General features: G+C 42.6%; 2 protein-coding genes across 4 annotated transcripts in view; one reads left to right on the top strand and one right to left on the bottom strand.

The window, feature by feature from the left end:
- MYO1B (myosin IB) overlaps positions 1-22,164 on the bottom strand; it is a 106,941-nt gene extending 84,777 nt beyond the window's left edge. For all 3 annotated transcript variants that reach the window (XM_030952911.1, XM_030952913.1, XM_030952914.1), the window contains exons 1-2: positions 22,138-22,164; positions 7,051-7,191 (exon numbers count right to left, since the gene is read on the bottom strand). In XM_030952911.1, the coding sequence (XP_030808771.1) occupies positions 7,051-7,185 (135 nt within the window). In that variant the 5' untranslated portion in view covers positions 7,186-7,191; positions 22,138-22,164. The remainder of the gene's footprint in view (positions 1-7,050; positions 7,192-22,137) is intronic.
- Positions 21,879-22,646, top strand: LOC115905577 (proline-rich protein 2-like). Its single transcript, XM_030951962.1, has one exon. It carries the CDS (start codon positions 21,879-21,881, stop codon positions 22,644-22,646), a length of 768 nt encoding a protein of 255 aa, XP_030807822.1.
- Positions 22,647-27,314: the final 4,668 nt, after the last annotated feature.

The raw sequence follows: 27,314 nt of genomic DNA, 5'->3' as shown, positions 1-27,314 counted from the left end.
AAAGACTTGTTTTCACAAGCAAACAGTAGCTGGAGATTGGACATGTCTGTGCCAAGAAGCCACTGGTGAAAACATTAGTGAGAGGATTCATTCCAAAATGTTCCATTATTTCTGTATGAATGAAAGGTGGGGGGAGAGAAGGGGAACTTTCTGCCCTGCTGCAGCCAAGGCTATCCTATGCTCTTCAGGGTGAAAGCCATGTTTTACAGCCCTTGGACACTTTTGCTTCTATTTCTTCATTTGTCAGTCCTTCATTAATCTTTTCAGTGTTTTGGTTTCATATAACATGCACTGAGACCATCAATAAATGCCCCAGATGTCATCATCACCTTAGTGAAGAAATACACAGTATTTTGAGGCAAAGCTAACACTGTAACTGGAGGTGCTTCCTACAGTTTCTCCTCTCTTTTTTCAAAGTATCACATCAGAGGCAAAAAAGAAGGAATGTGTAGGGGAGAAGACCCCTACACACAGCCCACCAAATGCATTCAGTTTTCTCTGATCCTTATTACTGTTTTCTTACTCCTTCATGCAAATACTGCATGGAACCCTCCAAGCAGTGCCTCAAACACAAGGCTCAGAATCGTGGGAGCTGTACAAAAAGGAAAGGAAACAAAGCACTGCCTTGAGATAAATAACTCTCCTCCCACAAAATACTTCAAGGTAAAAAGCAGCCAACCTGCTGTGAAAATCTTTCCTCCTGACTCTGGGCAAGTTCTGAAGTTTGTTTTGCTGAAGCAGGCTGATGTGAAGGGCCACAGGACCCACAGGATTTTTATCTAGATAACAAAGCAAGGCAAGATTTGCAGGGAGGCAGAATACTTCTTAGGCCACAAGCTACCACAGAAAAGATGTGCCTTGGGCACACAAGCCTTGCTTCACATCTGAAGAAGCAGCAGGCTTCAAGGCCCTAGCCTGTGGCAGCTGCAACAATATTATTGCTACAACTCAATAGCTTCCCTCAAAGGGCAAAACTGTTGAGGCACTGATGGGAAAATTGCTCAAATTGTCACAGGCATTCCCCAAGGGAGGAAGAGAAGGAGATGGGAGGAAACTCAGGTCCCCTGGGCTCCCATCACAGGCAGATGGATGGCTGCTCTGATCCAGCTCTCAAACCACCCTGCCTTTAAGAAGCTGGACAGCCACCACACCTGCCACTCCTCAAACTCCCAAAGGGACACCAGCAGCCCAGGATGGACTCACTGGATAAACACAAGTGAACACATGAAAGTACAAGAGAGCAGGGTCGGATCTGGCAGGAGGAAAGACTCTCATGTGTGCTGCTGCAGGAGCAGCAAAGCACAGTCCTGCCACCAGCCAGCACACACGCAGCTATGACGTACCCTAAATCCACAGGGGACAACAACCCTTGTCAAAACTCAGCCAAGGATACCACTTGGCCCCGACAACAACATTTTAAAGGTGAACATGATCATGCTGGCATCAGCATAATGAAACTGAGAATAAAATTGAACTTCAGCAGTCACTCAGTTAGTACTACCACACAGATCTTCCCAGCAAGCTGCATTTGTGTTGCCCAACACCACAAGACTCTTCCTCACAGCATCAATGGGATGGTTACACAAGGCTGATGCAGACCAGGACAACTGGTCTCATTCACATAAATGTGTTCCCTACCCTGTTCTTGCAAACATAGCATTTGGAATACCAGGTACGAGTGCAGCAGGAACAAAGCCACTGTGCTTGACAGCAATTCAGTGAAGTCCTAAATAATCCAAGGTAGCTGAAAATGGATGAATCAATAGTATAGACAGACACAATGGAGTAAAGGCAAGTCAAAACCAAAAAGGTTAACCCTAAAATATTAAAGCAATTAAGATCAACAGGAAGCAGCTCAGTCTATGAAACAAGCACACAACAACAGCCATGCCAGCAGAAGGCAGCCACAAGGATGGCACCTCAAACAGATAAAACAGTTATTACCCTGGAATGCCAAATATTTAATGTTTCAGTGATAAAACAACAAATGTTCAGTAACATAAGACTGCTGCTGCCTAAAGCAGCCCACAAACTCCACGCATCAGAAAATACAAATTAAACGCTGACATCAGAGAAAGATTCTGTTTTGTTGTAAGAACAAAAAGCAAACAAACATTTTCTTGTAAGGAACAAAATGTTGACCTCTGCAAATTTGGGAAGACTTCAAGAAACAACATAACTGTGGGGAAAAATGTGCAGGGCAGCAGAATAAAGCCATATCTGACCTCTAAAGGCTGACTCCTGTGAGCCTACGCAGCTCCACTCCCCTCCAGACTCCTCACACCTCCCTTGACACTTCCACATGTCTCACAAAACAAAAAACCCAGCATAAAATAAGTTTCAGACCAATACAAATACTACATTTTACCCAAAATCTCTACCATTCATGAATCACTATAAATGCATATATAGATAGATGCCCCCTCCCATTTGTCAGCATCCCAAACTGCAAAGGAAAAATAATTGCTGAATTGGAATGGGCAAGCATATTTCAGCCAACTTAGAAAAAAAAAAAAACAAACCTTAGAGAGGGAGTTCAACAGAACAAGTCAAAAATTCATCAATCACACACAAACTGAATTTTATGAATGTATTTAAAGTTTTCCAAGCGGTCTGCAGGTCACACATTTTAACCACACAAACTGCTCCCTGAAACCTTCAAATAATCAACATTGTGGGATTCTTTCCTACTTGCTAATGCCTTGCCCATGAGCCACATTTTACTTCGTAAAGTTAACGAAAGACTCCCACGGGCTTTTGTTACCAACAGTTACAGAAAAGAGCTTTTGTGGAACAGCAAAGCAAATTTTATCAATGTAAAGTTTAAGAGTTGCAAAAACAATATAATAAACAATTACAGCTTTCAAATGAGATTCTTCTTGGTCAGACATATCTCAGACATTTCCAGACATGACTAAACTCTAAGAGTTCCATTTCCAATTAACACATGCGTGTTACCCAACAAACCCTCCCCCTCCCAAAGCCACTCAGCATGAGATTACTGCAGAATCTGATGGTCTTTAGTAGAATATTTGGCCTAACTCCAGCTCCACCAGCCTTCATGCTTATTTTTATAGGCACAGCCTCCAGCTTTGCGCTCTAGTATGTAACACAACACCCAAGTCTATTAAACTTTCCACCAAATACACGTAAAATTGAACAACAGGTAATCAGGCCAGAGCCTGCTCCCTCACTCTTAGGAGGGAGCTCATTGCCCTGTTTGCACCATGGCATGAAACTTTGCCAATGTCCTTGAAGGGCTTACAGTGAACGTGCCTGGGATGATCCAAAAGGGCCATCAGAGGATCCAGAGCTAAACACTTTTGCAAAGGGAGCTCTGGTGGAGAAGATCTAGAGTTTCAAAGAGGCAAATGGAGCTGACACTAGGATCTCCAATACCAAACATTCAACGTCAAACATAAAAACTGTGAAAGAGACAGGAAAAGGCAAAAAATCTTCTAGTGGAATGAGCCCAACTATCTTGTCATCCTTGGCTATGGGGAGGGGAGAGGTTTGGCATTGTTCACTGATGGCTCGATCCGAGTCTCACGTTTCATAGAATCACAGAAGAGTTTGGGTTGGCAGGAATATTTAAAGGTCTGTAGTCCAATCAATCCCCTTTGCAATGAGCAGGGACATCTCCAACTAGATCAGGTTGCTCAGAATCCATCTCCATGGTGACCTTGAATGTTTCCAGAGATGAGGCAACTATCACCTCTCTGGACAGCCTGTTACAGTGTTTTACTATCCACATCATAAAGAAAATTTCTTGTTTATTATCTAGTCTAAATCTACCCCCTCAGTTTAAAACCAATATTCCTCATCCTGTCACAACAGGCTTTACTAAAAAGTTTGTGCCCATCTCTCTCTAAGTCCCCTTAGTAAGTTTACCTACCAAAACTGGCTAACACCATCATGCAGCACCTGGCCAACCTCACAGCATCTTCAAAGCTATCCATGTTACAGGTCTCATTCCTCACAACAAACCCTTTTGAAGGTTACAACTGCAACTCCCTTTAAAAACTAACATATGTAGCACAGACAGAGCCTTCGGTCTGCAGGAAACGGCTTGGAAAAGCACGTTGGGTAAGCCTGGTTTGCTGCAGATTGACTTTGTTCTTTAAACTTGAGCACAACTTCTGGCAATGCTTGCAGTGGAATACTGACATGAGGGCTGAACTTCAGCCCACAGCTCAGCCGTTAAAGGACAAATCCATTCCTACCGCCCTCTGAAAAGATCCTGAGAGGTCAATTTCTCTGCGCAGCCTGTTGGAGCAGCAGAAATCTGCAGTTTTGGTTAAGCACCAGCAGCAGATCTTCAGTAGTGCAATTTGGTTTCCCCAGGACGCAAACTACAGATTTTACATGATAAAACAAGTCCTACTTCCAGGTGTAACAGAGGCTCCATTGTCCCCATCAAGAGTCTAAAACCAGAAATGCAAAGAGTAATTGCCACGAGTGGCGGCAGCAAGGAGAAGGCAGAGAAGAGTTTGTACTTGAAAATTAACGTGGTTGTTACAGTGAGCACCATTCCAACTGTTACTGTTTTACAAATGTTCTAAAACACGCAAAAAATTTGCAAGGCAGCAAAACCCAGCTGATATGGAGAGGAGACAATATTCCTCAAGCGATTTGGTAAATAAAACCATGCAGTATCACAAGCCAAGTAACTTGCATACTTGGTAGCAGCATGTGGCACAGGCATGAACATCTCTTTTTTCCACCATTGTATGTAGTGAATGTTTTAATATTTGCAAAGATCTGTGACATTCGGCCTTCATATTGTGGATTCACACATAGAGCTTGTAAGACCTTGAAAAGGTCTTGAAAACAGACCTTCCCACCTGCAAGCCAAAGGATCCTACATTGCTAGGGAAAAGTGGCACCTGGTATCACCTACCAAAGCACATAATACAGATAATTAAATTGCACATCAGTGCCAGGTGCAGCAGAATCAGAAACTGGGGGAAATACATATTTCAGTGTCACCAGCTCAAAGAAATGTGTGTTTGAACACACATTGTCAGCTAGCTCATAACAGCAGATAATAACAAAATAGAACACCCATTTGCAATTAAAACATTGAGTTTCTTTCAAGAAAAAAAAAATCTAGTCTGAATTAAGCAGAAACATGTAATTAAATGCAATCCATAGTAGTTGACAGAAAAATCCATAGCAGTTGACTGGGAAAAAAGAAAGAAACCAAAACCCCCCTTAGGAAATCCACTTGCATAAGATTTATAGCAATCCTTCATAAGAAACTGCACAGTCCAGGGAGCCCTCACAAAACCAGTTTGCATCTTTAATGCTTTAAATAAAACTTTCAAATATGACCCAAAGACTGGGCTGGGCGCTACTGCCTCCTTTAATCTCCAGGCAAACAGCTCCCTTTCCTTTTCTTTTCCTTCATATTTTCTTGAGTTAAATGGAATGGGATGATTCAGAATCACCCACTGTTACTGGGAATAGAGTATTAACCCTAAAACTGATGTGGAACATATTAAGCATACAAGCCACTGACTGGAAAAAAACCCCTCTGAATCCCAGAAGAGGCAGCCACTGCAGTTATTGAAAATGAAGGATTTGCCAGAAACAAGGTGAAAGAGCAGAAAAGAGAAGTCTGATATCTACTTGTCTGTATCAACATCCAAAGGTTATCCATAGGGAACAGAATCCATTTTCAAGGAACAAGGAAAATTCCCAACACAAAGTTTTGCAAATGTAACTCTCAAAGGTATAACAAAAGTTTAAAAACAAAAATGTTAATTGTTTTTACCATTGAGGAAAAAATGTTTCCACAAATATACATCGTTTTGGTTTCTTCTTCACAAAAACAGGGTTTTTGTGGATACTGAGAATCTTTTCTAAATCTAATTTTATCGTTTAATTTAAACTGACAGTACAACCCGAAGGAGCAAATCGGTGGAGATGATACAATAGCAGTTAGGAGCAACTGTGTATTACCAACCCAATGGACCCAGAAAAGGGAGCAGGCCTGGTTGAACAAAAACTGAGAAGAAAGACACGGCAGACAATGACTAGCAGAGGTAGAAAAGCACAGACTATAACTAAGGGATAGAAGAAGCAAACAAAAATAGCACAGATCCTCCCATACCTTCTTTCCAATCGCCAGTATAATGAAACCATCATGGTTCAAATGCTCAGCAAGAATGAAAAATATAATCACCCCAAAAATTAAAAAGGGGAGGAAGGGTAAATTATAATTAAGTTCAGAACACCTATTTGATTTGAGTAAGCTGCAGACACAATTGCTTGCAGATCACAGATATACTTAGGTTAAATATTTAGGCTCACCAGCAGCCTTGGAAAGTCTCTCCAAACCATTAAGTTCACACACCCTAAGCAATAAAACAGATACAATACCGTGCACATTTTAGCAAAAGTGGAACAAAGAGATGAAGCAGGAAATGAAAGGCTTAACTGGAATCACCATTTGCCTCTTCATTCCCTGCCTGTGTTTCAACTGCCAGTTCACATCTCTCCTGTGATCATCACTGAGAGACTAATATGCCTGAAGACTGATTACTTCCACATATATCCAAGTTCATTGTATTTAGTTTACAACCCAACCATTGTAATAAACACAACCTTTTGCAAATCAAAGATAGCAGGCAATATTTAAGTTACCCTTAGCATATTCTGAGCATGTATTGTTTCTGCTTCAGCCCCCTCTAACATCCTGGAAGTGCCTTCCCTGTAAATGAATTATTTATAACTGCAGTGCCCTCTGACAACAGGAGCATCAAAGTTACTGCCAGCAGCAGTTTTGGAACTGTTCTTTATGAAAATCAGAGGTCTCCCATGTCGTGTAATGGAGAAAAAGAGAAAGGAAAAATATCCCAGATGGGGAAGATCAAATGCAAAGAATGCAGTACAGGAACGGCTACAGCACAAGTAAGGTTTAAAACATCCCTAATACAATAGATAATGTTCAGGCGCTCAGTCTGTGTGTATTCTTATAAATAAACACATATCTTAAGAATGACAGCATAGCTCTCCATAGGATGTTATTTTTTAATATATACTCACATAAACTTCATTGTGATCAAAGCGCTTCTTCAGGTTATTGATGAAGGAATCTTCATCAAGTGGCTCTAAAAGAACCATATCTCCCACCCCAATCATGTCATCTAAAAGTGATGTCTTGACCTCCATTTTGGCCATTTTGTCCTGGGAAAAACAAAAGAAAGAAGAATAAAACAAACAGCAAAGGTTAGCTCAAGGTTACTCTAATTATTCACAGGCATTGTCTTGCAACACAACTTCAAGAATAAAAGTTGAAAGAACACTACATTAAAATTATGTTTCCAAGGAACATTCTCAAAGTCATTGCATCTACCCAAGTAGTCCACATGATTCCAAAATTTAACTTCTAATAGTCAACAATGCCTTCTGGTCCACTTTACATTAAACATGAAACTCCCAGAAACAGGAATGAAGATGCCAGTGGGCATAAAAACCAGAGTATTTACATGGCTTCAACTCAATGCTCAAGTGCACGCAAGCCTGTGTTTTACCAAAAGCTTCATCAGGATCTCCAAACTAGGGTTTAAGTTTGTCAATAACCATAATCTGAACTTCTTTTTCACCCTTACTTGCATTTCTCCAACTCCATGAATATTGAAATGGAAACCAACTTAGTGAACCTGCTCAGAGACAAAAACCACACTATTTGATCTTAGTTCACGAATCCTGGGTTCTAAAGTAGTACCACGCTGGTATTGGCTACATGAAGCTACCAAATTACTTCATTTACTTGTAATTTTGTTGCTGGAGAGAATATTTCACGAGGCAGCAACAATCCAGCTGATTAAGTGGAGACACTGCACGAATATAACCGGAGTGGCAAAGGTCAGAAGCTGGGCTTGAGCAAGGGACCAGGATCAAACAAAACAAAGTAAGCAAGTCTGATAAAGGAAGTCATTTAGACAAAGAAGTCAAGGTCAAGCCAAAACTTGGCACTTATTTGATCCTCCCAGCCTTTTATCCCTCCAATCCAAACGCTGGAGATTAGTGAGCTCCTGAGGACACAGTTGCTGCTTTCAGCTTCCACGAGGAGACTGGAAAATGGATGGATTCACAGCGGTGGCCGCAAACAGGGAACCAGAGGTGAGAGAACAGCTTTGCTGACCACACAAACCAAGGCCCAGCCACTGCACAGCTACAGCCACACAAAACAGCAGCTCAGCTTTACCAGTCAGCTGTCACCTCCCAGCTACAGAATGCTATCAGGCTCTCCTTGGTCCCCCTACCACTGCTGCGCATTTTAATTCTAAATATTTTTTCTTGTTTCCCAAAATGCCATTGAGCAGCTATTACCTCATATAACCAGGGCTACCTTGCCACAGCGCCTCTCCGTGAGATCACTAATCTAGAACAAGCAAGGTCTTTTATCTCTCCCTTCTCCCTGCAGCCACAACTTCACTAGAAGTTATTTGATGTTTTTCATCAGTGAGTGGTATTTGAGGGATTCTAGATCAAGACTTAAGTCTTGCTTGATATTTTTCCAAATTCAACGAAGAAAAGCACAGCTCCACAGGCAGCTAACAAAGCAATACAAAAAGATCCCCAAAACCTGAACCAAGCCTGGGAATTACTAGAAATTCACATGGAAATGCAAAAACAGTGCTGAACTATGGTAACCAACCAAAGCTGAGTCAACTCTGCTAAACAAACAAAAGAGCATTTATTTTAAACAGAAACACTGGACAAATATTTTTGTAGAGAAAGATACTTTTATTCTTAAAAGTTCACCTCTCTGAACCACCAAAAATTTTTTTAAGCATTTATAGAATCTTTTCAGAGGCATCACTTCAACTTCTGCATCCCATTAAGACAAATTCTTTAAACTACCAATCTTGTTTCAGTGACCTAATTACTTCCCATACATCAACTAATGCTCAAATAACTTTTGAAGGCTGAAAAAATAAAGCCCTTCTCAAGTATGGAACTTATTAAATAATGGGTTTGTGGCCAAATATATAAAAAAAGCCAACACAAAATCCTAATAAGGGCAATTTAAACCTAAAATTTAAGTTCTAAGTACAATACCTCATTTACCATTGTGAAATTACATACCACCTACCACACTTCATGCATCACTGCTTGGGAATTTCAAGAGCAAGAGCAGCCAAACCCATCAAAAACATCCATGTATTCCCAAATTCAGTGCCATGTTTTGCAGAAGAGGTGCAGGAAGACACTGTATCAACTATTATAAGTTGGACCAAAAAGTTCTATACAGACATTGACTTATCAGCATATTGGAAACGTTCAATTTTATGGTCAAAGGTTAATTTTCAGCTTGGTTTTTTCTACAATAATTTACAGTATTCTATGATTAAAATATTTTTCATCAACTTGCGAGACAGAAAATATTAGAAACCCAAATGATGGGAAAATTAACAGGCTGAGACAACTTATTTAACACTGATTGCTCAAAGCCATTTTGAAATAGCCTAGCCTTTGCAAAAATCCATTAAAGATTACCTCCTACACTTATGTATGATTCAAGAGCGTTCTGCTATGGCAGCATTGTTGGCCTTTGCTTTGGTGGAATCCAACCTTAATCCCTGCTCTGGTTTAGCTAACAAAGGAAAATCCAGCCCGTGGGATAATTTGGTTGTCTATCTGAGGTAAAAAGTGTGGGGGGGAAAAGCACTGCTAAGAGAAGCCAACAATGTTTAAACATATATTAATCAATTAAATAGGACTTAATAACTGAGATTAATCTACTAGAATAATGTAGTAGAAGATCAATATATAGCACTTTCAGAATACCAAATGCTAATTTTAGAAGTAGCTTTATAAAAAATGTCAAAAATCAGCACACTACACAGAAAAAAAAATAATCAAGCCCTTGCAACGTTATATGGCTAAACTTCAAAAAAAGCTCAGAAATGCAATCCAAATCCAGGTCCAAGTATTTGCCATACACTCAAAGATGCCTTGCAGCTGTTAATATTTCCCATCAGCACTGCTGACAGCGTGCTCACCACAGTTTGGGAAGCAGTGGCAAACATAAAAGCAAGTGGCTTCTACTTTTGGATGCATTCACACACCTTTAAAAAGATGAATGCTACTCAAGAACCATTTACAAGCACCAGATCTAAGAGAGGGATGGGACCAGAACCTGCTCCCAGTGCCTGAGAGATCAGGAGGATCAGATTCTTCCTTCAACATTCTCTGGTCCCATCCATAACCACTTACCACTTGAGGCTTCTCCCAAATTTACCCTTCTTGTCCCTAAAGGACAGATCAGCAGCATTTCAAAATATCTCCTTTTTCTGTAGGCAGTTGTCAAATCTGTACTTCCTCCCCTCGGTCTCATATCTAAGCCCTAAATTCAATGGAGTGAGAACATTTGCAACATGTTTCCATTCTCAGAAAAATATTTTAAAAGTCAATTCAGTAATCCTTCACAGTTTGATCTGTTTTATGTTGGACAACATGCTTGGGAGGAGAAGTGCTGGGCAGGCTGTGTCTTTAAAATGCTTTTATCCACACACTCCCACGCCACACAGAGCCTTTTAAAACACAGACTGTTGTATCCACTGCTTGCAGTGCCTGGGATTGGGATAAAATTTACATTTTCAGTTGAATCTAAAACCTTCTTGCCCCTCTTGGCCACAAGGATGGCAAATTAAAAATCCCAGCACCCCACAGCCACAGCAACCCTATAATTGGCCATTCTGGAAAAAGAGAAAAGAGCAAATAACAGCTATAAATAGAAGAGAATGCAGAGAATAGGCAAACCCCCCAAAGCCTCGTACAATTAAATGCACACATTCTCCACGGGGGAAATGAAGTAATGCCCTGTTATTGGCATACAGCACCTTATGGAATTGTCCCAGGTTTTCCACATGACCCTCCAACAGCAGAACAGCAACAATTGTCAGCAGCTTCCTACAGCTGTGCAGTCCTTAGCTCACACTCAAGAGTTTGGTGCACTGGAACTATCACCGCCTGCAGAGGTGGCTTGGCGTTTTTTTTTTCTTTCCAGGCATTGTAGCAAGAGGACAATTTCCCTGCCATCAAAACCAACACAGATGTACTCACATATGCTTCAAGCTCTGATTACTTAAAAACAAAACAAAAAAATTAAAACACCACAAGCCTTTGGTTTCACTACAACCAGCTCGCTCCCCTTTTTTCTAACTCTTAACAGGGACAATGTGCAACATCAGTAATTCAATAGCGGAGTTCAAGTTGATTTCATGTTCCAGGTCTGATCCTGAGCCCCTGTCAGGCTGTAATTATGCTTGCCCACCCCTTCCCAGTTTTCTCTGTCAGGGAGCAATCAGCCCACACAAGGTGGGGACATTGACAGGCCACTGCTGCAAAAAGCAGCCAGGGAAACAATGTCATTACTTGAACAAAACAAAACCAAAAGGGGCTGCAACCATCATCTCGTGCTCCTGCTCATGACAAGCCTAAGCACCAATTTAGCAAGAGGCAGGATTTAAATTTATCCTGTTCTGCTGCCCAGCAAACCTTGTGCCTCACCAGCTGATGCCCCAAAGGTAGAAGTTCATTGGGAGCACCCTGTGCTGGTTCACCAGGCAAACTGAGGCAGACTCTGCAGCTGAACTGCTACAATGCCCTTTTCACTCAGAGCTGTGTTTCCCGACATCAGCATGCGTGAAAAAGCGTTGATATCATCCAGAGGAAACCCCTGCTTTCCCTCCAGACCCCTCCCATCTGCTCTGCCAGGAACACCTGCACCCTCCTTCCCAGCTGTGACCGCTCTCAATTGTTGCTCTGACACATCCATGTCCTGTGGAAAAGAGCAGAAAACAGCTCGATGTTGCAGGCTGCTGTTTTTCCTGCAAGAAAATGGACTTGAGGAACATGACAGATGAATTTCAGGCAGGAATGTTAATGGATATCACAACATCAGTAAAAGCACTCAAAGAACTAAAAGGCTTCCTCTGATTCTCCATCTTTCCTTTTGGTTTCACCAGTGTCTGGACAGCTTCTGAATTCCTTCCTTTCTCCCAGTCCTACTGCACAAATCAGTGCTTTCCAAACTGGAAAAGTTTATAATTTGGAGCTTTTGAATTAGCTAATGCTTCTCACATCTTACCTACCAAGCAAGAGCTGTTATTTGAAGCCTTGTGCAACCTCTCTTAAATTTCCGTAGGCACCGAACACGACACACGTGTACCGGATTCCTTGAGCCCCTAACAACAACCAGCCCTGGTGAATTACAAAAGTAAAATGCGGCGTTACGAGGTGTATTTGTACTGGGACCGCAGGAATGTTTGCATTCAGCATCAGCTAAATGGGAACAGCCCTTCAGCAACATCAGATTAGGGCAGTTTCGCACCAGCGACTGCAATTTAGATGACAGAAGATCTGACCAGAGAATTCCACAGGAGAAACGAATGCTCCACTGGCCTCTGCTACCAAACACCACACATTTATCTAAAGATTGGGTAATTTTCAAGAAAGAATCAGGCCACTTTAGGTACTGTTGAATAAACAGCTGCAACCACTGAGGCAATATCATCTTTTAATAGTTTAACAATGGAAACTTAACTGCAGTTTAGAAAAACTGATAGTGGGATAATTAGCCTGCATTAGGACATGTACAAAATGTTTGTTGGGACATCATCTTCTCCGGATGTAAACAGTGGATGAAACTTCCTTCATTACCAGGACTCAGGTTCTTCAAAAATGCAGAAGTGAGAGGTTTGGTTGTTGCTGAAGTTCTTTGGGGCTTGTTGGGGGGTTTTAGGGTTTTTGTTTTGGTGTGGGGGTGGGGTGTTTTTTATTTTTACATTTATTTACAGCTTGCTTACAACACCCACTAAGCAGTAATCTCCCCTAAAGTGAGAAAGCTGCCTCTCTCATGGTTCTGTTCACATTATGATGAGACTATGAACAACTCTGGTATCACCAAAAAGGTGCACAGTACCTTACCACAAAACCAAAATCACATGAGCCACGTATGCAGAAGAGACAGCTTTGCCCTCTTTCTCTTCCTTAAAACAACTCAAACCAACTAATTCAGCAGCCTGAGGGGGCTGTGTTTGCATTTCTCTAAGGCTACTTTCTGTTATTTTTTTCCCAGTGGTTTGAATAACATTAGCATGGATATTACCTGCTCTATGAGACCATAGGGTATATCTATTCTATTATTCCTACCTTACAGTCCCAGCAGTACATGTCTTCAAATTACTTCTGATAATTATTTTGCAACCACAACACAATAACTGCCACCAGTAATCGCACTCTGGGGTTGATCTATTTCCTACATCAACTTTCTGCCATGCTTTAACTCATCTGGGTCAGTCATACAGTCACACCAGGTTTTGGGAAAATAATTTGGGTCTTTCAACGTTGCTAAGGCACTTTTCTTTAGCAGCTGTGAAAATACAGTCAAAATATGTCTGCTACTGCATTTTTGTCCTTAAAATGTTCCTTTATTCTGGATTGTATTGACAGGCTTCAAAGATTATAGGTGTGAAGTGGCATTTTATGTAAATGGTTATTCTGGAGTCCTTTATTTCTTTTTTTTTTTTTCTTTAATTAATTTAATGAGGATACCACATTGGGTGTTTTCAATGCACCTAGAAATAGGTCTTCACTACCAAGGCTATTTACAGCCCAAAATTCTGGTTAAATTCCCACTGAGTTCAGCAGAAACAGGATCCACAGTGGTTTCTTATACTTAGGCTTTTCTTAGTCATTGCCCAGCCACAGAGTTTTATAATCATTCCAGGTCCACATCTACAGAAAGGGATAAAGTATTCAGTAACAAAGGAGGTCAATTTTTTGCACATAGACCTTGCTAGGGTTTCCTTGAATCTTTTCAAAATAAGGAACAAAATGTGACTGCAAAGTTGACAACCAAAAGTTGTCAAAGGTCCTGCCTTCTCCCCCTAAACCAAAGACCAGAATTCAGACTGACAGCGTTTGGACAACACAGCTTTGAAAACATTGTCAGTAAGGGATATGGACACATAGAAAACACCCTCATTCTTTCAGAAAATAAACCAAAAAATATTTTGCTGCTGGACAGCCAAGCTCCACTAAGCATTGGGTGCCCTTTTAAACTGATTATCTTAATCTTTCAAGCTGCCGCCTAAAGTTTTCTGCCAATTTTGGAGGATGCTGCCCAATCCAAAGGTTACATTTGCAGAACAGGGGCACAAAAAACAAGGTAGTGTTTATTTATATTAGGGGATCTTCTTTGTTTGCTGTATGTCACACACCAGAGCTTGCCACCTCACCAGAGCTTGGGTTCAAGAGAGCTCTCAGTAGCAGATCCCCACGAAACACTTTTACAATCAATCAATCAGCCCTCACAGAGTCAGATCACTTCTTTCACCTGAGGTTTCAGTCCCTCGGGAGCAATCCAGCAATCAGCTGTAATCAAGATCTTCGACCAAAATAGGATTTTTATTTTCTATTCCACACAAGCACGTGGGCAGAAAGCAAGCCTTGCTTTCCTGCAGTCAGCATGGGAACCACACATCCCTGACACAGGCAAAAGAGCTGCTCAAGGTGGGGCAGCTGGAGCAAACACACATTTACATCATCGGTGAGGCAGGTACTCAGAGATGTCCTAATACTACAGGGTTAAAATACCAGAGTACACTGCTAATCTTCTGCTCAAATGCTTTGTTGCCTGTTAAGCAGTGGGTGATAAGCCCTGAAGATATGCAGAAAACGAAATAACAGGTAACCCACAGCTGCACTCAGCTGCCAACAGCAGAAGGAAAAGCAGGCACAGAAAGTCGTCACAAGAGTCAGTGAACCAGGCTTAAAACCAGTCACAGGTGAGCACAAACCTAATCAGGAGCTTCAGGAAACCCAGATCCCAGAGGAGGCATTGGTGCCTGTATCTACCCAGCATCAATCAGCCACAGTAACCGAGCTTACACCCTAACCCCTAGAGCAGTTGGCACTCCCAGGTTTTCAGAGTTTCCATGCACCCATATCATCTTCCAAGCAGTAAAAGTCTGGGTAAAGCAAAAATTTCCCTGTCCTTTTCCATTTAAAACAGGAGGAAAAGAAGTCACCCAAATACCACCCCAACTGCCTTATTCTAGCCCACTGCAATTTCCCCTCCTGAAAACCTCACTAATGGGGTTCTTGAAATATTTGTAAATAAGGTTTGGAATGTTTTTAGCCTAGTATTTTATGAAAATAAGACAAGTCACGTCAGCCGTACATCTCTTGGTCTACACATCTACTCTCTCAGACACATGCAATGTTGAATTTCATTCAAAAGGACAGAGTAAAGGACAATAGAACAGCTGATTTTGCACACAAAAGCAGGCAGGAGAGGAGATCTGAGCACAAGCATTCCATCTGAGACATGGGCTGAGAGGAGAACAAACCCCTCATTAAGTACCACAGAGCAGAAAAATTGCTCTGCAAAATTCCCTAGCTGCAGAAAAAGCTTCAAGTGGAAATTATTACTACTTTGCAAGTCAATCCATCACAAGAGAAAAACCTTCAGGAAGTCAGACCCGACTAGTCCCATTTCTCCCAGGGGTAGCTGCCAAGGTAAAACAGGAGTGCAAGGTTTCACCCCACCACTTGCCATCACTGTCTATTCTGTGCATCCATTTCTGTCCAGCAAGACACTGCTATTTTTTAATAAAGGGAGGGAATAAAAGAATTTGGATGCAAGTGTTGCAGGAAGAGGAAGCATTATTTTCCCAAACCTAAGATTAAAAAAAAAAAATCTAAGAGAAGGTAAGGCTTAAATAAATTACATGTACTAAGACAGGTTTGCTTGTCTCAAGCAGTTGACCTATATCCACTATTTTGTCATTTTCATTCTCAACAGTAATTTTCAGAGAGACACCTGGAATTAGAGGATAAAAGTAATCAATTTCTAAATCCTGGCATCTCCAGCTCTTCCTGTGTATTGTACAAGAAGTATTTCAGACAAAGGGAGCAGTTCATGAAGTTGCCTTTCAACACACGGTAATCACTCTTGTCCAGATGTCCCTGAAGTTAAAAGCCAGCAGACAGTGTTTTTATTAACAACTAGCACGATAAACAGAGATTTTTTCCAAATAAAATACAACACTTCACAGATTTAGAGAGAGACACCTTAAAACATCAATAGAAAGCAACTCCCTTCCACAGAAGGAAAGCAGCCGGTGCCGTGGCAGGCAAACTCAGCACACACTCACAGCTACTGAGCTTCCCCTCGCTGGGTCCCAGTGAGAACTATCATCTGGCAGCTTTTAGGAAGCAAAAAGTTCTATTCACACGAGATACAGGCAAGCACCCCGTGTACCAGAAGTGTTACAAGGCACAAGGAGCTCCAACTCCGCCCTTGCTTGCCAAAAGATTTTCCAGGGTTTCTCCTGGAGTGAACTTTGTTTCCACAGACCCCTGCACTCTTTGATCACTGGAGGTGATCTCCAGAGCCCTTTTAGCCCCGGCAGCCTGACAGCCTGTGAGCTGAACAATGGCAATTGAAGCTGTATCTGTCCTGTCTGCTCCAGACCACGGCATCCTACAGCCACGACTACCACACTGCACTGCTCCAGAGTGCCATTTCTCAGCCTTCTCCATGAGAAACAGTCCTTATGCTGTGCCTTATTCACAGACTAAATTTATTCCTGATCTGCTAATATGCACTTCTTCTTGATTTTGTTAATGCTGCTGGGGTTTGGCTTTGGTTTCCTCATGGGGAGGGAGGAAACATATTGACAAAGATTTATTTCAATGGACTTCATTCCATATAATGCATAGCCAATATTGCCTATTTCCCTTTCAGTGGCTTTTCCTCGCCCATCCCAATAACCCTTTTCTGCTCCATCTCCTATTTGAGCCCACCTTGACCAAGCAGGGTGTACAGAGGATTCCTGGTACACCATGGCAGCAATATTTCCTCCCCACTACCAGGAATATTCCCTCATAGAGAGAGGGATTCATTTTCACCCCTTCCACTCTCTTTCCTCCTCCAAAGGTTCACAGGGAATTAGCATCTCCCTAACTTGCTCCTGCACAACAAACCTCAAGTGCTCCATCAGTCACAGACCTACTTGCACACATAGAAGTTAGGAAGGGTCTCCAGACACTCCAGCAACCACATATTTATCTTGTAGCCTTAACTATTCCCAAATTAATCTGCCTTTCAACCTCTGCCACCTTTCTGCTGCCCTGTCTCCAAGCATCTCTTGATGAAAAGGTAGAGCAGATGTTATTTTTGCTGGAAGTTAGAAATCCCTTCTTTCACATCAGGTAAGCATGAGCTCTGCTAGGAGGAGCTTTCTTCTCAGCCCTCAAACATGAAGCTCTAGCCAAGCTATTAAGTGGACAGTGAACTGGTTCCCAGTGCCACAGAAAAAATGGCATCTCTTCACACCAGTGTCTCTTTGTTAAGTTGCTTATTTGCTTCCATAGAGAAACAGTGGAGAGGATTAATAGCAACACTCCCTAAAACACACTCCCTAAAAACTCTCCCAACAGGAGAGCTGACTTCTCACTAGAGCGCCATCCACAGAGCCCTTATGCAGTGAGGAATTTAAGGATAACTGATCTGAAAGGATACCCTTAATTGTGCTTCAAATTGTTTTAACACAAAGGCATTAAAACACAGAGAGTAAGAGTAACTTCCTTTGCTTGTGCTTTCCCAAGACACAGAATTCAACCCTTCATCACCCAGCAGTTTCCTCATTTCTGAGGTGCAGGTTCTCAAAGGTTACTGGCAAGGATTTAAGCACAGTGTCAGGGCACTGCATATGCTCCATTGTGCATAAAAACTGGTGATTACCTTAAGGCCCAGGATTTCAAACATCTTCAAACACCAGTACAGTCTTGTAGACAAAAGGAGAACAGACTCCATAAAGAAAATGCATATAAAAAAGAGTAGAAACTTCACTACCTGGGGTTTTTTTCCATTGTAGCAAAGCCTACAGCTTAATTATTCTTATCTATAATTTTATATTTGTACTCTTATTGCAATTCAAAGTATCCCCAGCAGCACTTTGAAGTGTACAAACTATGAAAATTATAGAATATTACAGAAAAAGAAGCATCTAGCAAACAGCAAGAGAGCTCACACACAAAGCATATTTGTGAGCCCAGGAAACTTGTACCACTGCTGACCAGGCTGTGGTCACACGCTTTTAAAAGCTGGTTTCTGCTTACAGTAGGGAAAAATGAGTCTTTCCTTGCTGCCTTCATTTAGAAAATAAAGAAATCTACAAGAAGCACTTCTGATAGTACAACACCCACCAACCCTTCTGTTATTCAGCACCTATTCCTCTTTTTCTCCTTTATATAGGCTCTCACGGTCTTTTGCTCTCATGGTCCTCCTGCCCAACAACATAAAGATTTCTGCCAATACAAGACGCTTGGAAGAGTTTCTGCCTCTCCAAGGGACAACAAGGAGAAGTTAACCAGTACATCCACACTGAAGAAGCAATTCCACGGCAGCACTTCACAAAGCCAGAGACAAGGCAATTACCACTCCCCACCCCTGCAAAGGAAAGAAAATCTTAATGACAGTAAACATTTCTTGCCCTTACTCCTTGGGACTCTGGATTCCTTATCTTGAGCCTTCAGCTCGTTTGCTGAAGTGTTAAATCTGGTCACTCAGGCTGGAAACCACCTCTCAATTGCTTTCCTCCCAAAAGATGGAGCACTGGAAAAAAGATGTTCTGGCCTCTGGGGTCCATAACTCCTGCTTCACTGTCTGCATAGAAGAATTCCCCAACCAGTTTGCATCTGGAAAGGGGACTTGATAATTCTTCTTTGCCTCTGAAACTATTTTTAAGTACTAGTCTTTCTCACTGAAACTTTCTCATCACCACGGTGACTTCGCTATCAAACTTAAAATATATATCAAGAAATGGATACAAGTTTCCTTGGTGATACCAAATGGGAAATTTCCCAGTAAAATGGAGCTGGGAGAGGCAAAAATATCAACTTTCTGCATAGTTTTCTTTAAAAGTTATGTCACTATCAGCAAACAAAAAACCAAACCAAATAAACCAAAAAAAGAGATCCTGGTCTCCACACTGTTCAGAACCAAAACCTAGAGTAATACACACCAAAAGACCAAAGCTTTCCCAAACCACAGGCAAACTGGGGCACAACTACAAAGGATGAATGTTTTGAGACTAATGCTCAAACACACCAGAAAAGACCCACAAAAACACCCTCGTTGTAGTTCCAGTGTCCTCTTTAACAGCTACTTCACCGCATATGACAAAGAGTTGCAGAGATTTCCACTATCCCATCAGCACAAAATTAAAATGTTTAACTTTTGGTAGGGTTGTGGATTTTGGGGCTTTTTTCCATTCTGGGAACTGCAAAACAGAAGAAAATTAATGTTATTCTTTACTGTTTCTTTATGACAAAGCATGCCTTGATGTTAGCTTATACACCAGAAATCAAGCTCTGGTTTCCTTCTTTTTTGGAGGTTATGAATGGAGAGGTTACATAAGGGTGTAACAAGAGCTGTTACTTCCTTTCCCAGTTGAAGAGAAAAAGCTGTAGATCGAGTTACAGACTCCAGGGCTGGTCATTGCTACTTCAATCTTCCTAAAAATTTTGCCAGTAGTCCCACAACAAACAGAAGAGGCCACTTAGAAGGCTCTGATAATTTAACAGACTAACTACACAGCTACAAGGGAGGGAAAAAACCCTTTATTTTTGTCTTTCATCAAACTCAGGAAATTCCCCAAGCTTGATGCATGCAGTCACTCAAGGCACCGCTTTCCATTTCAGTTTGCTGCTCATTAGTACAGTAAAAAAAGATGAACGAAATACAGGGTAGGATTCAAAGGACGCTCTGGTACATGAGCTCTGCTAAACAAGCTCAGCAGTCTGAAAGGGCACTGAACTTTGGTGGGCATGTCAGCATTTGTCCCAGCTCTGACCACACAAGGCAAATGAAAGGAGGGAACAGTGTCCAGCTTGGCCTACACCAGCACTGAGCTTTTCTCCAAACTGTCCCACTGGCACATCCTTCACCTTCCTCTCCAATTCCCAAGCCGCTGCTACTACTGCTGCCGAAGGAAGATGAGATCAGACTCCGGCATGAGGAATTTCTGTTCCCACAGAGCTCAGGGAAACCAGATGATCTCAGAGAATCATGTGAAGCAAGTCCCTGACACTTCCATGAGGCAGAGTATCTCCAGTAGGTTGCCAGCAGTTTCTTAAGAGTGCACAGTGGGAAAAATTAATGACTTTGCTTATGTTTCCAATTGCTCTCTCCCACTTCCTCTCCTCATTTTCCCTTCCCCCAGAAGCACTAGTAGGCTTGCAATGTACATTTGCCCTTCTAAAGGCAATTACACGAGTCTTGCACAATGCCTGAAAGGGCTAACACAACAGTGCTAAACTGCCGGCCCCTGGCATCATTTCCACACAGAGCTCCTCCCCACAGGTGTGATTTAACAAGGTCTCTTACCAAAAAACAAAAACAAACAAAACAAAACAAACAAAAAAAAAAAAGAAAAAAAAAAAAAAAAAGGTAAAAAGGCAAGCTTCTGTGATTTAAGATGCTTTCATGAGTCCTTTCACCTTCACTTTGCAGAATCTGTCTGTGGTGATCATAAGGAGCCAGAAGCCTTCTAGATATCCAACACCACAAAGGTGTTTCAGGAACGTCCTAAGGATATGGAGGAACTCGTGGCAACCTAACACGCCAGTAAGTGCTACAAGCCAACACAAGCAGTGACCACTTCATGTTACTTTGGGAAGAATGGGAACGCTCCAACCCTCACACCTTCACACAAAATTAAGCCCGAGGCAGCACATTGCTTTAAGCACTAAATTTAAGACATTCTTAAACTCAAGCCTGGGACAACTGGAAATAAAAGCACATGAGAAGAATGTCTTTACCTTTCATGTGTTTAAAAGCAGCCAAGGACTGAACTTTACTTTAACAGATGGGTTGGACTCTTTCTGTTCTCTAACACTGCACACTTTTGGGGAAAGCCTTGTTTTTGACACAGGGCTTGACAAAGTGATGATTCATGCAGGGAAGGATGGGCAGCTTGTTGCCAGCCTTAATTCACAATTAACAATAGGACAGACGGATATGGAAGGCTCATGATTCCACACAAAAATCACGAAGTCAGGAGTTTTACCTGACCTTTATCCCAGTGGCCATTTCCAATCTGGATATATTTTAAATAGTTTCTCTGACATACATTTTAAGAGTAGTAAGCTTTTATTTCGTTACTGTTACATTTGTCCCTTAGAATAGTGGTCCTGACTAAATACATAGCAACTGATTTAATGACATGGTCTGAAATTTCAAAGCTTTAAATTAGTGGAAAAAACAAACAGCACGTGTGAGTACAGAGTCACCCTGAGCAAGGCAAGCGAGCACTGGACCACTTGGTGAGTGTCCCGCTCCCCGTGGCTCTGCTAGGAAGGCCATTGTTTTCCAGCGGGGAGTCTGGCCACTCCGAGGAACAAAGGGATGCCCTTCCCAAAACAGCGGCAGCAGATGTCCCACACCGAATCCCAACAGCCTCCATGGGCGCAGACGGGCGGTCTTCCTTGGGAGGCTGCACCAACCCGTCCCCTCAGGGAAGTTCTCTGGGACAATGACCCTGCCCTGGAAAGCCCTTCCTCAAGTCTCCTCTCCAAGTGTAACCCGACAGCAGAATCCATCATCCTGCTCCAAGTTACCAGAGCTCTTCCCACGGTTCCCCCCAGCCCTGCAGCCCAGCCCGTTCTTTTGCATTCAGGGAAGCCGCGCACACAGGGTAATTATTTTAGACAAGAAGAAACAGATGCCACGCTCTCTTCCCAGAAAGAGCACTCACACACACACTCTCATATTTGAAGGAGCGAGCCCCGGACCGTCTCCGCGTGTGTGCGCGCCGCGTTCATGCCTAAATGAAGCTGTCCCAGCCCCGATGCCATCCACCGGAGCTCAAATCCGGCCACAGCGCCCGCAGAGCGTCCCGGAGCCGCAGTTCTGCGCGAGGAAGGGGCGCCCAGGAGGCGCCGGGGCCGCCGTGTCCGGCACCCGCACCCAGCACCGCCGCCCCCTCCTCACGGGAGAGCCGGCGCCGCTCCGCCACACCACCCGCTGCAGCGCCGACCCCATCATCCCCCTGCCCCATCCCGGAGCCGCGAAACAAAGGGAGCCGGGGAGTCCCGGGGGAGCTGTACCTGTGCCGCCGAAGGGCGCTGCCCGCCGTCCCGCCACCGCCCGCCGCCTCCCGCCCCGAGCCGCCGGCGGACGCTGCCCTGCCGAGGAGCCGGAGCCGAGCGAGCGGGGCTCAGCCCCAGCCCCTCCCCGCCAGCCCGCACGCCCGCCCGAAGGGGCGGAGGCGCCGCCGCCCGCCCCGGGCCCGCAGCGCCGCCCGGCGGGCACCGCTCCCCGCGCGGGGTCCGGGCTGCACCGAACCCACGGGATCCGCCAACCCCCGGGCTGCACCGAACGCCGGGCTGCACCCGCTCCTCAGGCTGCGCTGAACCCCCGGGCTGCACCCGCTCCTCAGGCTGCGCTGAACCCCCGGGCTGCACCGAGATCCCACACTACACCGAACCCCCGGGGCTGCACCGAACCCCCGCGATCCCCCGCCCTCCTCACCTGGTCTCTCCCGCGCTTCAGACCCGCCCGCTCTGCAGTTCTTCAGTTCATTTCTTTCACCCTCACCTTAATCGTCAAAAACTAAGCGAAAAGAGAAATTGGCTTGTTTTGGTGTGAAACCCAAACATCTCCCATTCGGTTTGTGCAATAATGTTTTCAGTGGTTTCTGAGCTAAGTGTAAGCCCCCGAAAGTGTTTACAGCAAGCTTTGACATAACATAGTCAATAACAAGCCATAGATTATCTGCCCAATCCTGCCCCTGCTAAGCGCAGGAGCCGCCGACTATGGAGAGCGACTGCCCTATTCTGTGAAAGGAGGGGCAAAAAGAAAAAACCCTGAAGGGCTCATACTGTGTTTCTGCGACTGAGGTTTCTCCCCACCCCCGTGAAAACTCCCCATTCACAGATGAGATGGAGAACGTAGGTCTGTATGACACACTGACACACTTCCTGGCGAAATGCCCCGTGTGAAAAGTTTCACTGCTGGTGCTTTTTTCCTAAGAAACCAATTAGCACATTTTGTTACTGTCTCGTGTTTGCAAGCAGGCTTTTCCCAAGCTGGGTTGTTTCTAAACAGCTACAAGCTTCCATTCAACCCCAAGCTCAACCTACATTTGCTAGATACCAATGAGAAGAGGACCTGAACTGCAGATACACAACCAGAACTCTTTAGGATGTGGAAGAAATCCAGTTTACATCACGAGATTCAATGTCAGCAGACCCACATAGTGAAGATGCAAAATGCATTCTAAAACCCTTCCTCATTAGAACACTTCAGATATTTCAAAGTCAATACTACATTTTCAGACACGCATCTCCTTGGCAGTCCTTCTGTTCATAGAAAGAGAAGAATTTTCAAATCTGTAACTGTAGAAGTGTTGCAGACAGCTCCCAGGTGAATCCCAGGAACTAGAGCCTTAAAGCCCTGCTGATTCACAGACTCATCACTGCTTTATTATTTTCAGTACAGATACTTAGCTCCTAAGATTTGTCTTGCCCTTTTATGTCTGTGAAATTAATTACTGCATTCATTAGAAATGGTCAAAAATTACTTCAACAAAATATTTTTCCTGCTGGAGAACGGAGGGCTTGATCAAAACTCAGTTGTAAGGAAGCAGTGACAGACTGATGCAGGTATTCTCAGGAGAAAAATTTAGCTTTTAGCTTAATTTTTCTTTCAGAAAAAGGCACAGGCAAGAATTATTCCTGAGCAGCACCATGACCCTGTCTTTTCACCTTTTTCTTGCTTCAGGTAAGGGCTTTTCTCATGACTCAACTTACTTTCTGGGAGATAGTTATTGTATTCTTTCCCAAAGAACAAAGAGAAATAATATTAATATATTTTTTTAAAAAGTAATTTACTCCAAATCTAAATGTAAACAAGTCTCAGTAAGGAAAGCAACTACTGTCCAGTCAACACTAATTTTCTACAACACACACAGAACAAAAAGAAACATCCCAAGACACTGACTGCAAGCATTTCGCTGAGAAAGTACATATTTCAACTTAACACATTAAAAGCATCACAAGCCATTGTCATAGCATTGAAATACACATTTTTTTTACCTCAGAGGTTAAAAATCTCCATTTGATTCAAAGAGAAGGATCACAGGGGAATAAAGCAGTGCAGCTTTCCTTCCATGGTCCTATCACATGCTTCAGAAGGGGTAACACTGGTTCCTTCTCAGGTGCTCTCTTCACACCCATTTGATGTTTAGATTCCTGTAAACAGCATTTCCATTCATGACCACTGTTGTCTTATAACACAGATAATATTAATATTATTATAAAAATATATCTTCATGAAGTTGCCTTGTCCTCCAGGAAACAAACAAAAATTATCTAGAATTTTCCCCAGCCTTCCAGCATCCATTCCCTGCCTTGTTTCAGGTTTGTGTGACAGATACCTTGTTTTCCATCCTTATTCTGAGACAATTTTCCAATTTCACTATAAAATGTGAATTAGCAGCCTGTCACTGTATCTTACATTCTTTGCTTTGTAGAGCAAGCAAAGGAAGAAACATTAGTCCCAAAACCTGTCTTCTTTCCCCAAAGCAAGTAAGTGCAATGCAAAGAGTGCCCAATTCAATCTAGAATATTTTTCATTTTATTACATCTACTGGACTACAAAATTACCACTGAAACTATCTGCAGTAAATAATAATAATTAAAAAATCAAAAATAGACTAAAAGACATGCCTGGTCACAGATGATCAGTCAGGCACCAAGAATTATTTTCTGTAAAATATGGCTCATTTCTTAAAGGCAAATAGTATCTCCTGGGCCATACAAGAGATCTGGGATAATCAGTATTCAGCACACATTCAGGTCTCTCTCAAACACGAGGTATAACCTGGAGGATATTTAAGGGAATTTCCAACTACTGAATCATTAAATATGCTCTCTTCAGCACACAGATGTCACTCTGAAGGGGCATAGACAGGGGCTTTGTTCACCAACAGCCTACAGCCATTTCAGAGAAGAAAATGGGAATGTGTCTGCATCCCTTTTTGCAGGTCCTGCATCTCAATTTACCAAAAGCTGTGACAGATACCCACATACATCAGAGCAGTTTAAGAGCTGCTTATTTACAAATAAATAAGTAGCTCTTGCAATTTTTTTTTTTTTCTGGATGTTTTACAGTTGGATGAATTACAGTTTCTTGACTGCAGCCTCACAGTCTACAGCTTCACAAGGCAAGGAGCTGGGTACAAAACCAGTTGTGAGACTGAGACTGAAAGGGCCAAACTATGGGGATTTAGGGTATAGTTTAGCCTGACAAACCATGAATCAAACACCCAGCAGCCCTTGGAGTGGCCTCTGACAGTCCCTGGCAATCAGAAGAGCACTGGTCAGGGGCTGGAAGCACCTCCTAGCCAGCCTTGCAAGGAAGGGAGGCAAAGAAGAGCTGACCCAGCCACTTCAGAGAACAAAACTACTGCGAACTGCAATTTGCACAGCCTGTCAGGATTTGCAGCAAGGCAGGAGAGGAACCTAGTCCCAGTTCATGGTGCTAGGATGAGGATAGCTCACCAGAAATACAGAGACACCTGATGTTATCAATTAAAATTGGATGGGAGGTTTCTCAAATGCATTGAGTTGGTTGAACCATGTATTAAAGTACCAGAATTAAATCAGTACGTAAGCCAGGTATTATTATTTGTAACTTAAAATTATTTTGCAATAGCTAAAAAGAAAAATATGTCAACCTTGTTTTTTCTTCATCTTTCATACTGAAGGATATTTACTGATTGCCACGTGTTTATTATTTAATATTTTTTGGAGATGCAATTTCCATATATGGTGAGATTAACTAGGCAAGATCAAGTTTTTTCATATTCATAAATGACGAAATTGAGTCAGCAAGAGTAACAACCAAACAAACCCACAAACACAGCATTTCCTTGATAGAGTGGAAGACAGTTTAGATGTCAATGTTTCTAAGCCACAAGAGCATGCTCAGCCATTTTTCCTGCACTCAGTGAGAAAATTCTGCATGTTCATAAAATGTGGCAGCTCTACCTCTGTTCTAAGGGTACCAGGAATTGTGGCAATATACTTTACAGTAGTTAGAATACTTTTCTACTTCAGGCAAAAACAAAAACAAACAAAAACAAACCAGTACTTGCAAAACAGAAGGTTTTAATCTAAGACTGAGCAGGAGATTTAACAACAACAGTGTCTGGCTTCTTTGCCATGGAAAATGGCTACAGGTTTGAGCTCTGGCTGTACTCAAGTGAATGATTCAACAAACAAGCTGCCAGTGGTCCAGAGAATTCCAGGTTTTAGTCAAAAAACCCAGAAAGCACAGTTCATCCTTCCTTCACCCACCTGTGGCTAATTAAGCTGCACACAATTAGTGGCTCTGTACAGCCACTGGCTGGAATTGTCTTCAGGTGCTTTGGAAAACATCAATTCATTCTGTACTGAGACAGATCATCTGCCTCCCCTGAGATGGAGTTTACACAGGATTTGTGTTTCCACCTGAAAAAACTCCTTAAGATTTCCATTTTGCCATAATGTCTCCTCATTTTGCCAAGGAGGGACTTTGGCTTTTTGTCCAGAGGCAGCAATATGCCTCCAATAACATGGCATTTTTCTCCTTTCAGCAAAGACCAGCTTGAAGGTCTAGACCCAGAATTTAAGGGAAGAGGTCACCCCAGGAAAGATCTTACCTTATGTAAGTACAGGATGAAGCACAGGATCTGATAAGCAGTGTTCACTTAGTAACTCTGCTTTTCAGCTCAAGAGTAAGTACACCCATTAAAATTAAGAAAAACACAAAAAATAAAGAATTACAAACATGAGAGCTGCAAGAACCTTCTGAGCTGCCATCTTGCTAATTCTGGAAACTTGGAACATATTTCAAGAGTTCAAGGAAAAGTCTGATCAGAGGTAAGTCTTGAAATTGCAGATTTCCTAAGTAATTTTTCCCCGCTCTCACAAAGGATTTTATCATTGGTGTTACAGAAGAGGAGAAAGTCCTATTTTTCCTAGTAGAACAAATTAATCTCTCTTCCCTCTGAAAAATAAATATTTTTTAAGACATAGTTGCATGCATCCCTTCACCAGTATCCCCTCAAGCAAGTCACAGAAATTGTAATTAGGAAAGGGAAAAGCCCAGTGTCCTGTGAGATCCAACAGCTCATATCAGATCACTCAGCACATTTAATGGCAAGAGAAAATCCTCAGTTTGAATTCACACAGCAGCAGGGAAATGTCTCTTCTTGCAAACAAAATCACCCAACACAAAG

The sequence above is a fragment of the Camarhynchus parvulus genome, chromosome 7, assembly GCF_901933205.1.
Source record: "Camarhynchus parvulus chromosome 7, STF_HiC, whole genome shotgun sequence".
NCBI classification, from domain to species: Eukaryota; Metazoa; Chordata; class Aves; order Passeriformes; family Thraupidae; genus Camarhynchus; species Camarhynchus parvulus.
The sequence above is the reverse complement of the archived record's forward strand: the minus strand, read 5'-3'. Positions and strand labels throughout refer to the sequence as shown.